The 14,098-nt window shown below is 31.8% G+C and overlaps 2 protein-coding genes across 2 annotated transcripts, besides 8 other annotated features; both read left to right on the top strand.

The window, feature by feature from the left end:
- Positions 1–103: 103 nt before the first annotated feature.
- Positions 104–146: a microsatellite.
- Positions 147–763: 617 nt separating this feature from the next.
- Positions 764–2,490, top strand: PVX_094250 (hypothetical protein; the record flags this gene model as incomplete). The annotated part of the gene is made up of 2 exons (XM_001614271.1): positions 764–1,477; positions 1,627–2,490. The coding sequence occupies 2 exons, from the start codon at positions 764–766 to the stop codon at positions 2,488–2,490; spliced, it is 1,578 nt and encodes a 525-aa protein (XP_001614321.1).
- Positions 2,491–3,908: 1,418 nt separating this feature from the next.
- Positions 3,909–3,933: a microsatellite.
- A 1,576-nt stretch (positions 3,934–5,509) lies between these two features.
- PVX_094255 (reticulocyte binding protein 2 precursor, putative) lies at positions 5,510–14,011 on the top strand (the record flags this gene model as incomplete). The annotated part of the gene is made up of 2 exons (XM_001614272.1): positions 5,510–5,560; positions 6,069–14,011. Exons 1-2 carry the CDS (start codon positions 5,545–5,547, stop codon positions 14,009–14,011), a joined length of 7,959 nt encoding a protein of 2,652 aa, XP_001614322.1. The 5' UTR covers positions 5,510–5,544.
- Positions 7,763–7,789: a microsatellite.
- Positions 8,011–8,042: a microsatellite.
- Positions 8,048–8,081: a microsatellite.
- Positions 8,383–8,415: a microsatellite.
- Positions 9,028–9,095: a microsatellite.
- Positions 9,721–9,746: a microsatellite.
- Positions 14,012–14,098: the final 87 nt, after the last annotated feature.

Below are 14,098 nucleotides of genomic sequence, written 5' to 3' on the forward strand. Positions count from 1 at the left end.
AGTATCGGCAACTGCTGCGACTATTTCGTGCATTGGGTGTATGAAAAAATTATAGACAACCAATATGATGTCTTTAATACTCGATGGCTTTACAAAAAGGTTCAGAAATTCATTATAAGTAATAACTCTGTTAGCGGTAAAAAGCTTAAATGTAATGAAAATTTCTTGGCAGTTCTAGATGCGAACTTACTAAAAATTAAGGAAGCGTTGTATAACTTTTTGCAGCATTATGACAGTGTAAGAAATTTATTGAATGGCGAATCTCCTAACCGGGATGAATACTGCAGATATATAAAACGCCATTTTTCGTTATACAAACAGGTGCAAAATGTAGATCAGGCAAAATCAGTTAGAGCCTATAGCGATGAAATAAAACAATTCAGAAACAAATTTAATGCCAGCGAAATTGCGCTCCTTGAAAGCAAATGTAATGACGCTTCTAAAAGGTCCACATTCTTTAAAGAGTATAAGAATATACTCTCATCGGACGAAGGACAAACAACATATATGGAACAAACTGATCCAGAAGTTCTCAATAAACAAGTCATAAATGTAAGCGGAACTCCTAGAGAGATACACAAATAAATGCATCTCCATTTTTCTGTTACAATTATATTTGTAAATCTTCATTTGAAGACAGATCTGCTAATAATAGAAATCAAAAAAATATTTCACATAAAGCAATTTTTCCCTATTTATGCATTTTCATTTCTCTCTTAATTTTTAGTATGATATTTTTTATGAAGCAGATGTGTATGATAAAATGGAACAGCTGGCTGAGAGCAGTGTAAATTCCATGTCTGGCATTACTCATTACTGTAATAAAATGATAAGAGATCCTATGGAAAACGATACTGTGATTGCAAAATTTTGTGAACTTTTTATAACATATTTTTGGAATTTGAATAATTATAATACTTCTAATTCATCTGGTCATGAGAAATATCTGGAATATATGAATTATTGGTTAAACCACAAATTAAAAGATGATGAAAGAACTCCTAAATACTTTATACAATTTCTTAATGAACGTTTAGACAAAAGATTTTCGGCATTTGGTGATTATAACAAATTTAAGGAAAAGGTATATGACATGGACAACAATGTTTATCATGAAATGAACATCCTGTACAATTTGTACCTTAATTTTAATAAAATTAATAACCAAACCATAAGCGAAAGAGAATGTTCAAATCAATTCAAAAAATGTGCCGATATTTTTGAGCAAGGAATGAATCTATATTATAAGACAAAAAATCCTAAATTTTTCAAAGAATTGACAAAATTTTGGTCCACATTTAATAACTATTTTAAAAGTGATTCCAAAGCGTGTAAACTTGAAGATTCACAAAGATTGCCAAAAATTAAAACGTTGGAAGAACACGAAAGGGAGACGTCTTTGAAAGAAGCCTTAAAATCGTGTGACTCCTTAAGCTCCAACAATTTGGACATACTTCCCCAATCAAATGATAATTATGTACCTAATCATTTTCTGTTACAGTTAATTATGTAGCTATGTAGCTATGTATCTCAAAAAATTTCCCCACTGTACAATGCTCAAGGGGATGTTCTCTAAAATGAACCATTTGCGCAATTCTATTTTTCATCTTTTTGCTCCAATTTCAGGCAGAACTTTTGAAAGCTTTATCCGCCGATAAAGCATACACACTTTTGAACGCTAACCAGTATGATAAATCTATATGTGGAAAATACTGTGGAAAGGTAACTTCTTCACCTAGTAACCACTTGACTAAATTGCTTTGCGCGAAGCTTGCAACGAACTTGACCAATTTATCTGATGTGCTGAAAAGTGTAGCATCCCCAGATGATCGTTGCTCTTATTTGACATATTGGACGTACGATAAAATTGCGAGCATTCTAAAGAACAGGTGGACGAGTGCTCACTACAACAATGCTATTCAAGAAATTAACCAAGTAATATATCGTGTTAATCATGAACTGGAAAAACATGGTAAAAATTGTTCCTATAATCTCTACAGCAATGTTGATCACTGGAAGGATGAAAAAGCTTTGCATGACTATTTTAACATTCATGGAGACATAATTAATTGTGTTTCTACTAATCAGGGTGGTTGTTCTAAATATTGTGATTACATTAACTACATTAATGAGCTTTATAAAGAATATGTGACACACTGCTGCTCATGTTATAGTTATCCTAAGGTTCTATGTTTGGATAATTGTCCAAAATTTTTCAAATGCAATAAGGCATATTACCCCTACGATCTCATGCTTAAATTGAACTGCCGAAATTATAATCCCAGCGAAAGGATAGACCATATATTTAAGGCGATAACATTCGACACCGATGTCTTACGGAGAAGTCAAACAGCAACAGGTTTTACGTGTAATGGTTTAATATGCAATCCGATTGACGCTACCATTTTGGTGGCTGTTACACTCCTTGGGATATTTTTCACCTTATTCGTTTTCTATAAGGTAACTAATTCTATTTTTATGTGCAACTAATTCTAAGTTTCACAACTTCCTAGCCTTACATGAATAACACAAAAAAATGAACATATGACAAACGCTTCCTACATGTTATCTGCGCCCTAGTTTACTCCATTTGGATCTTGGCTACACAGAAGAGCACTAAAGAAGAAAAGGCTCAAACAGAACGTGCAGACCAGACGCCCTAGATTAATCTATAGCAATGCAGAACCAACGAGCGTCAGATTGCAAAACAGAAGAATTAGTGTACCTTATCATAATTCCCCATAATCTTTGCAAACTTGCACAAAAATATACAAATGTGATCAAAAGAATCCTATTCCATGTAACGCTTATCATGTGCTATGACTAATTGTACTTAATCAGAAGTAGAAATAGATTTACTTTAAAAAAGGGGGGTTCTTTTTGGAATAATTTAAGCCTACTTTGTATTTTATTTTATTTTATTTATTTTTTTTTTTTTGTTATTTTTAAAGAATTCCACTTTAACTTCAACATTTTTGTCTCTTGTTGATAAAGCTATATGCTACTCTTTGTTAATTAATCGTGAATGCACACATTTGAGGAGTACGTACATATTATACTTAGCGCACAAAATAAAAAAAAGGACACAACCCCATTTTACCTGTTTGTACTTTTTCTTTTTTATCATGTCACGGTTTTTATTCAAAAAATGTTCCGAATAAATATTAAGATAGATTCATTACGTTCGTAACATGCCTCAACAATCTGCTTATTTGTGGTTTTCTAATTTTAGAAAGTTAAAACAAAGTTGATAGAACAGTTGTTCATATGAGATTAATGAATGAGTCCTCATGCATTATACTCATTCTGAGCAGTCAACACAAATTGCAACATGTGCGTGTTTATTATGATATGTTTTTTTAACAAACCTATTAACATCCATTCTGTTCATTAATTATTTCTTGGACCGTTAGGGGTAACTTTTATTCATTATTAAATACACCCTTTCATCAACAAAACTAGAGTGCACCGTCAATCATGCAAAATTCGTGTTAACAATAGAGTAGAAAAATGGAGTAAAAATTTGCACATATGCTTGTTCTTTCTTCATTTATAAGTAACAATTTCTTAAAATAACGTGAACAGTGGGTAAAAAAAAAGGGATAAAAATGTGCAAAACCAGCAAGAAAAAATGCTTACTACATCTATAACCATATTAATTTGTTAAACATATGTACAACAATATAGAAAAAAATGTGCCAAAGGGAAAAAAATTTTTTTTGAGTAAAATGAATAATTCACGTATGCAGAGCAATTTTCCCTTTTGCAAATGGCAAGAAATAGCTTATTTTGCGAAGGAATAGTTGAGGGTAAAAATTTGCACATCTATTTCAAAATTTCACGAACCAATTACTAAATCGTGAATTCTGTAAATTTAATTACGCTTCAACAAAAAGTAAAAGCAAAGAAGTGTAAAAATAAACTGCACATTTTTGGGGAAATGAAAAGTAAATCAGAGAAAACACATCAAAATATGATCCTGAACAGCGACATTCACAGTAATCATTGTTCTTATTTATTTATTAGCAAATAACCATTTCAATAATTAAATTCATTAATTCTAAACGTTTAACAGTTGCACAAATTATTTAATAAAAAAACGACACCGCGTTAGTGCAAAAAAATTTCTTGTAAAAGAAAAAATCCCAATGTGTAAATGTAATAAAGTAAAAAAATCATAAAATTGTTTAGATCTTGCCTGGTGATTCTTAGAATCAAAACTGAATGGCAATTCGTAAATTTTTTCTCTTTTTTTTTGTGTAAAATTATAGTGCCTTAAAAATCAGGGAACCCACTAATATCTAAGGTGTAATTTTTCAACTTATGATACATGCATAACGTCAAAATGGTAAACGTGTTTTAAATTTAAAAAGACTTTTCTTTAACAGCTGCTTTGTCGCGACGCACACATCTAACAAATTAACTTTTTTCCTTTTTCAATCGAAACAAATTAATTTGAATGCTATTTGTTAAAGCTTCATAAGAAAAATTAAAAAAACATTATGTAGCGAAGAGGCCTTTTTAACTATTTTTTTTTGTGTGTAAAATTTTTTTCGTTTGCAACTTAAAGTTTATCCATAGATTCGCAAGTTACACATTTAACAAAATTAAAAAAAAAAAGGAAAATCGTTTATTTTTAAATATTTTCATGAAAATTAAAAGTAATGAAAATATAAGTTTCTTTTTTTTGAGGCACAATTTGTTAAAAACACTTTCGAAGAATGTTAGTGTTCCTACGTTCCTCACATTTACATATAGATAGATATCCTTTTCTCTAATTTGTAGAAATGGGAAATTAGCCTATTTTATATTAATCTAAACTATTCATAGAGTATAATTTTTTTTTTCGTTTTATATTCTTGTACATTTCCTATTATACAAATGTTGCTTAGCTGTGATTACACCTTCTACCTCGGGTTAATTCTGTTGTAATAAAAAAAAAACAGGTTTTCCAGCATTTTTTTATCCTACATGAGTCACCTATTTATAATTCAAACGTGAAAATGTACCATTCGGTTTTATATTAAAATTTATAACAATAACATCACTTAGTAACGCTTCTTTTTAATATTATTCTTTTTCCCATCGTAACGATAAGAGAATGCAAATATTTACGTTACGCTTGTAAGTAATTTCTACTACTTTTATGCAAACTGAACCACCTATCAGTGAAAAATAAATTGCACCATATCCTCATTAGTATACACCTAATTAATAAATCCTTGCGCCAAATTAAACTAGGATGCAACATTCCTGATTAATAGCAAAAAAAAGAAAAGGTTACACTTCCCCCCTTTCATATATGGAAATAAACGCGCTTTGGACGATTTTGTGCAATCTTCTATTGGTCCTTTTAGGTAGAAAAAAATTAAAAGAGATAAATGAATGTACACATGTAGACACACACATGAGTGCACATATGGACACACACACAAGAGTGCACATGTAGACACACACATGAGTACACACATAGACACACACAAAGGAGCACACATATAGACACACACACATGAGTACAAATAATAATTTCGTAAGCCATTGCATATGCACATACCTATTCGTTTTCATCTATTTCAATAACACGCCCTGTTGCTCACTCTAACGCTCAGTAATTTTACACACGCATGCATATACACTCACTGTAGCGTCAAGTAGAGATGTCAACAGGAGTAAACCGAACAGATTTAAAAAGGAACTCACGTTATCACCCATATATCAAAATTTAATTCGAAGCAGTCAAGTACAACATGATAAAAACTATGAAGTTGATGATGGCAAAATTAACGATGGAGGTGACGAAAAAGCGCATTCCCCTGATAGCTCATTCTCGGGGGATTCAGAAAGGTATAGCGCTAAAGGAAAACCATCGTACTATTCTTACATAAAAAGAGGGGACATATATACACACAGTTCAAACACAAATAAAAGCTTAAATGATAGTAACAAGTTGAATAGGAATACGATTCCAAACGAATTTATTCAAACTAGTAATAAGGAAAAACCTGAGAAGAAAACTACCAAAAGTGAACCAGCTCCAAAAAACGGTCAAACGTCTCCTTCACCAAAAGAGCCTTCCCCCGAATCTACACAAATTACCAATACAACTGATAACATAGACTACTTCGACATTTCAGATGAGAGCAATTACTATTTAATTTCCCAGTTAAGACCACATTTTTCTAATATATACTTTTTCGATGAATTTAAACGTTACGCATCATATCACACAGAAATCAAACGTTATGAGGACATACATAAGACAAAAGTTAATTCCCTTTTGAACGAAGCATCCAGAGCAATCGGCATTTGTAACAGGGCAAAAAATACAGTGAAGGGGTTAATAAATATTTTAGAGAATCCCCAAAAGTTTAAAACGCAAAGAGAATCATATGATGTAAAACTTCGCCAATATGAAGAAAAAAAGGAAGCATTTAGGGGATGCTTACTAAATAAAAATCGGAAGAATTTGGATCAAATAAAAAAAATAAATAACGAAATTCGTGATCTGCTAGAAAAACTGAAATGCTCACAGGACTGTCAAACTAATGTATATTTTGACATGATTAAAATATACTTGGTAGATTTTAAAAAAATGCCTTACGAAAATTATGACACTTTTATAAAACAGTATAAAAATTCTTACCTTTCTGGTGTTGATATGATAAGGAAAATTGAAAAACAAATAGACAACCCAGTTACCATAAATGCGATAAAATTCACTCAAAAGGAGATGGGATACATTATAGACAGATTTGAATATCACCTGCAAAAAGTGAAACATTCCATTGATCAAGTGACAGCATTGTCCGACGGGGTTAAACCAAAACAGGTCACTAAAAATCGTCTTAAAGAGTACTACTTTAATATAGGTAACTACTACTCCATTTTTAAATTCGGCAAAGATAGTCTCAATATGTTGAATAAAGCATTAATACATAAAGAAAAAATAGTCCACAACTTACTTGGTGAATTATTTGGCCATTTAGAAGAGAGAATATCTAAACTTATAGATTCAGAGTACTTCATAACAGAAAGTAATAACATCATTTCACAATCCGAAGAAACTTTAAAACTTGCGGAAGACGTATATGATAAAAACACCAAACTGATAGAGGACCTTACACTGTATCCACACTTAGAAATTAACGAATTCAAAAAAGACTACGACAACAATGTGGAAGATTTGAGAGAATCTATCATCTACATACAATCATACGTCTCATCTATTAAAAGTGCGTATAGATATAATGTGTTAGAAAAGGACTCTGTAGAAAGTAAACAAAAGAACATACCAGCTAACAGTAATGCCCAGAAGAAAGTCGATGAGCTGTTGAGCATTATAGATAGCATAAGTTATAGCAATTTTTCCGTAGCCGAGAATTTTCAAAAAATGAAAGATTACTATAAAGAAATCGAAAAATTAAAAATCAAAATACTGCAATTAATAGAAGCCATTAAAAAATACCAACAACATGTGGAAGAATTAATCAACAAGGAAAAAGCAGTTGCGATTCTCAAAGAAGATATAAATAAAATAATAGAATATATAAAAGGAATAATAGAAAAATTGAAACAACTAATTTCTGCGAATAAAGATTTTGATAAAATTTTCCAGCAAGTTGAACAATTAATTAACGAAGCGCTTTTTAACAAAGACCAATTTGAACATAATAAAAATGACTTACACACCAAAATGAAAGAAATAATGCATACATTTCACGAGCGTGATTTACAACAATTTTTGGACAATATGTCGAAATTTTTAAAGGACCAAGAAGCTTCCTACCAAAATGCAGACAGTAAGGAAAAGCTTGACCAACTGCTAACAACAGTAAAGGCAAAACAAGATGAACTTAAAGAGATGAAATGCGATGACATTCCAGACATAATCGACAATTTGAAAAAAGAATCGCAAAATGTTTTAAATCTAAAAGATGAGGTCATAAATAAACAGTTTGAAAATATGCGCACAGAAATGTCAAGTTCATTGGATCAAATGACCAAAGAGTATAACGCTCTCAAAAGCAGCATAGAGGAATACGAAGCGGAAAAAAAAGGAATAGAAAACCATAAACAAAATATAATTAAAAGAAAAAATACATTCATCGTTGCTGAACATGAAAATGATGAAGATGTGCCGGAAGGGAAAAATACCTACAACGAGTTTATAAGCAATAAGGACACAATTTTGCAAAAAGAAAGCGCAATTAGCAACCAGATGAACACATTAGAGGAAAAAAAAAGAAATAGAAAAACTACGTTACAAACATATGGTGACGCAATACAAAAATTAGAAACGTACACTGAAAAGAAGGATGAAGAAACTAAAGTGCTGCTAGACAAGTTTAACACCGAAGTGGAAAACTTCAAACTAGATGAAGATGAAAAATCATTTAACGATGCCAAAAGTATTGTCAGTAACACAATAAATGAAGTCGAAAATGAAAACAAAAATATAGACTCCATTAAGAAAGTGAATATTGCAATGAAACGCTCCAGAAGTAACCAACAATCCGTTGAACAGCTAATCAGAAATAAGGATAATCTTCTAAAAGAAAAAATGGAAAAACACTTTCAAAAAATAAACACAGATGAAATAATAGGACAAAGTGCCAAGGCAAACTTGCTAAACAATCTAGAGAGCGAAAAAGCTATCATAAACGAACAGTTAAATGACGCTCATTTGAATGACCTAAAATTGCAGATAGAAAAAACTCTAAGTTATTGTGAAAAATCAAGGGAAAATATTAAAGGAAATAATGGAACACATCCAGAAGAATTAAACGCAAGCGAAATTGAGTGGGAAGCTACGAAAGGAAAAATAGAAACACTAAACAGTAATTATCAAGCGTTAAACAAAAACATGGATGATATAATCAATAAGCAGCACGATGAAATGATAGTGCTCATTGATAGAGATATAAAGGAGAAGGGAAAAGACATCGAGCTTAAAGTTGAGCAACGTATACAGGCGCTCGAAAAAATGAAAGCAAAATTGTCCTCATTTGATACCAATGAGGATGTTAAAAAATACCAAAGTGACATAAATAAAGAAGAACTCATAAAATTAAAAGAAATGTCCACTGCAGTCCTAAACAAAATTGATCAAAATAAAAATCAATTGATTAACGTAAAGACAAAATCCAGTGGCTACGTCGCAGAATCGAATGGAATAAAAAATAAACAAACCGAACCGAGTCAAGAGAAAGACAAGCAAATTGTGTACAACACAAATAGGGGTGACATCGAAAAAGTTTATAAAAACATTAGAGACATGTACAACGAACTGGATGATGTCGAAAAGGAAGAAACCACCTCAAACGAAGTAGACAACATAGAAATGCAGTATGACAGACTTTTAATCAATTTGCTTGTTCAAAAGATCAACGAAGAAAACACAAAGGCGAAGGGACTCATGGAAGAAATTAAATCATACATAGAAAATATTGAAAGTGTACAGGCCAAAATGTCAGATGAAACGCGAGAAGGCGCAACTGAGTTTGAGTTTAATCAATATCAGCAGAGCAGTTTAGCCAATGATAAAAAAATTACCGAAATTGTTCAACATGCTATAAATAAGAAGGGAGAAGCAGAAAGAAGTAAAAAAACGAATGAAGTAAAATCCATCAAAAATGACGTTAACACTTACATGCAACAAGTTATAGATGAATATAACGCTATGCAAAAGGCGTTAGGGGATATTAAAAATGTGAACGATTTATTAATATCAACCAGTGGTAGAAGAATCGCTGAAGAAATATCGAAGAGCACTAACGAAGCTGAGAATTTTGAAAAGCAAGCAAAAGGAGAATTAGGAAAAATAAATGATATAATTGAAAAAATGGAAAATCAAATGGTTCAGGCAAAGGAACACGAAAATAAAATTCATATAAACTTAGAGGATAAACAAATAGATGAAGAAGTGCAAAAAATTAGACAAATTCATGAAGAACTTATAAATACGAAAATTGCAATGAATGAACATTTAAGTAAGACAAAAGCCGCTAAAGAAAATTGCCTTTCCCAAGTCCGTAATGCCGAGAGGGGGAAAATTAAAATAGATTTTCTCAATAATAACAAACAAAGTAGCAATTTGAAAGACGTCAATATGGATCATGTAACTAAAAATATTGCCGACTGTGTGGAACACTCAAAAGAAGTTAATAAAACTGAAAACGAAGCTGAAAAGGAACATGACCTATTCCTAGAATATGAAAAAGATATTACCAGCATATTAAACAGATCCTCAATTTTAGGAATAGAAACAAAATCGAAAAAAAGAAAAAACGAAGCTACCAAAATAATGGGCCAAATTGAGGGGGAACATTCTATAATTAAAACGGAACTTCAACAATCTTCAGAAAATTTTAAACAACTGAATGAAAAATATAACCTTAGCGAAGAAAAAAGTATGCTTGCCAATCCCACATCCACCAAAGCAAATGAGTCCATACAGTATAACATAGGCAAGGTGAAACAAAATTTGTTATACATAGACAATATAGCGAAAGAAGTAGACACTATTTTAACTAACGCACAAGATTCAATTAGATCAATATCGCAGATTTCCAAACTAGACGGAAGGAATACACTACAAATGGTGGAAAAGGAAGCAGCAGATTATGTAAAATATTTAGACAAAATAACCAAAGAGAAGGAACTAATGAATGATAAACACAAAGACCTCAATCCCATAAAGTCCGATATTGCAAATATAGAAACAGAATTGAAAAAGCATAGGAAACTTTTCGAAATAGGACTTTTGAATAAGGTTATCGAGATAGCTAAAACGAGAAAATTGTACATGGATTCAGTGGAACAGCTCCTAAATTCCTCCATCAATAATTTTGTTACCCTCTTTAATGGGTTCAATTTAAAAAAATATAAAATTGAAACCAGTTTAGACGTTTATAAAGGAAAAATAAGTGAATTCCACACTGAATTCCTTCAGCCATACGAATCAATTCAAAATAAGGAAAAACGCGTACTGGACCCTTCGGTAGATTTTAGTGCAGCAAAAAATATGCGAGAAGAAGCTCAAAAGGAGGAAAAAAATATCGAAAATGTAGAAAAAAAGACAAAAAAATATCTAAGCGATATTAACAAAATGGAATCCTTTACATTCATACGTAATATGAGACAAACTTTGGATGAACTAAGCAAAACATGCAAACAGGAATACGCAGAAGTCGAGGGAGGTCACAAAGACATTGAAAAAATCATAGAAGATATTAAGAGCCTAAACGATGAAAGTGGCTCGTCAGCTAAATTACAACAAGCAGAGGATAAAAATAGCCAAATGAAAGCCAAAGTGAATCATTATTCACTTAAGAAAGAGGCACACACTATATTAGAACAAATTGTCAAATCAGCCAATTTTGTAGGCATTACAATAGTGACAGCGTTACAGCCATCAGATTTAGCTGCTAAAGCGAGTTTGCAAAAAGCACCAGAATTGCAGTTTGAATCCCAATCCAAAGTAACACTAGAAAGCGGACAATTCTTAGAAAAAAAAAACCAATTGGATGTCCACGAAAATGTGCAAGCCGCCTACAATACCGTTCTTCAGATATACAAATATTCAGATGATATAGTAAGGAAGCAGGAAAAATGCGAACAATTAGTAAAAGACGGAAAAGATATATGCCTTAAATTCAAATCAATAAACGAAATTAAAGTTATGATTCAAAATAGTAAGGGAAAAGAAAGCACCCTTTCAGCCAAAGTGAGTCACTCCTTTAACAAGCTAAGTGAGCTAAACAAAATTAAGTGCAATGATGAAAGTTACGATGCCATTTTGGAAACACCCAGTAGGGAAGAACTAAACAAACTAAGGAGCACATTTAAACAAGAGAAAGACACCATCGCAAACCAAGCAAAATTGAGTGGCTATAAAACAGATTTCGAAACTCACATTGGAAAATTAAATGACTTAGCCAAAATAGTGGACAACTTAAAAGCCAGCGAAACTCTTCCAAAAAATATAGAAGAAAAAAAAACGTCCATCAACCTAATTTCAACCAAATTGGAAACCATCGAAAAGGAAATTGAAAGTATTAATTCCTCCTTTGATCAGTTGCTCGAGAAAGGAAAGAAGTGCGAAATGACGAAGTACAAATTGGTAAGGGATAGCCTAAGCACTAAAATAAATGACCATTCTGCAATCATTAAGGACAACCAAAAAAAAGCCACTGAATATTTAACGTACATTCAAAATAATCACATTTCCATATTTAAAGACATTGATATGCTAAATGAAAACCTGGGTGAAAAATCCGTAAGTAGGTATGCCATAGCCAAAATCGAAGAAGCAAATGATCTTTCCGCACAACTAACCGCTGCAGTTAGTGAATACGAAGCGATAGCTAATTCTATTAGAAAAGAATTTACAAATATAAGTGACCACACCGAAATGGACACTCTTGAAAATGAGGCAAAAATGTTGAAAGAACATTATGACAATCTAATAAATAAAAAAAACATCATAACAGAATTACATAACAAAATTAATTTAATTAAACTGCTTGAAATAAGAGCCACCTCTGATAAATACGTCGATATAGCTGAACTGCTTGGCGAAGTAGTAAAGGATCAAAAAAAAAAGTTACAAGAAGCAAAAAATAAACTGGACACGCTTAAAGACCATATAGCAGTTAAAGAAAAGGAGTTAATCAACCATGACAGCTCCTTCACCCTAGTGTCCATTAAAGCGTTCGACGAAATATATGATGACATTAAATATAATGTAGGCCAATTGCACACATTAGAAGTAACTAACTTTGATGAACTTAAAAAAGGTAAAACGTATGAAGAAAATGTTACCCATTTATTAAACAGAAGGGAAACCTTACAGAATGATCTCCACAATTATGAAGAAAAAGACAAACTGAAAAATACAAATATAGAAATGTCAAATGAAGAAAACAACCAAATAAGACAAACCAGTGAAGTAATAAAAAAATTAGAAAGCGAATTTCAAAACTTGCTAAAAATTATTCAACAAAGTAACACGCTATGCAGTAATGATAATATAAAACAGTTCATTTCTGATATTCTAAAAAAAGTGGAAACTATTAGAGAAAGGTTTGTCAAGAATTTCCCCGAGAGAGAGAAGTACCATCAAATAGAAATCAACTACAACGAAATTAAAGGCATTGTTAAAGAAGTAGATACAAATCCAGAAATAAGCATATTTACTGAAAAAATAAATACATATATACGGCAAAAAATTAGAAGCGCTCACCATTTGGAAGATGCCCAAAAAATAAAAGACATAATAGAAGATGTTACAAGTAACTATAGAAAAATAAAAAGTAAACTCTCTCAAGTTAATAACGCTTTAGATAGAATTAAAATAAAGAAAAGTGAGATGGATACCCTATTTGAATCATTGTCCAAAGAAAATGCCAATAATTATAATTCCGCAAAATATTTTTTAGTCGATTCGGATAAAATAATTAAGCATTTAGAAGACCAAGTTAGCAAAATGTCAAGCTTAATAAGTTACGCCGAAAGGGAAATAAAAGAATTAGAAGAAAAAGTGTATAGCATATTAAATCGACCTGTTATTGATAACTCCGCTTCGGAGCAAATCAAACTGTTAAGTGATACCCAAGAGAACGATACAGACGAAGCTCAAAAACGGGAATTTGCTGAAGAACAAATTCTGAATTTACCTAAACAACAGATACATTCAGATGAGGGCAACAATAATGATATGAGCACTACAGATAGTGCAAATGAAGAGAAACAAACTGGAGAGGAAGAATCACAACATGAGGATCAGTCACAACCAAGGGGGATACATAGTCGAGTTCGCCTTGCAGAAGGAATTATTTTGGGATTATCTGTCTTTTCAGGTATTATTTTTATCTCATTCAGGCATAAGGATGAGGAAAAGAAAGACCCTGAATCCGTCGGGGAACAATTTGAAGGTAATAACAATTTTAATGAAGACGATAAGGAAGAAGTCATAGACGTTTGCTTCGACAATAGCGATTATTCTGAATAGAACGCAAATACTCTACCTATGTAGAAACAGAAAATTAGCTAAAAAAATTGTGCTAAAAGTAAATTTGGAAAGAAGACACTCAATGCA

This window comes from Plasmodium vivax, chromosome 8 (assembly GCF_000002415.2).
Source record: "Plasmodium vivax chromosome 8, whole genome shotgun sequence".
Classification (NCBI taxonomy): domain Eukaryota; phylum Apicomplexa; class Aconoidasida; order Haemosporida; family Plasmodiidae; genus Plasmodium; species Plasmodium vivax.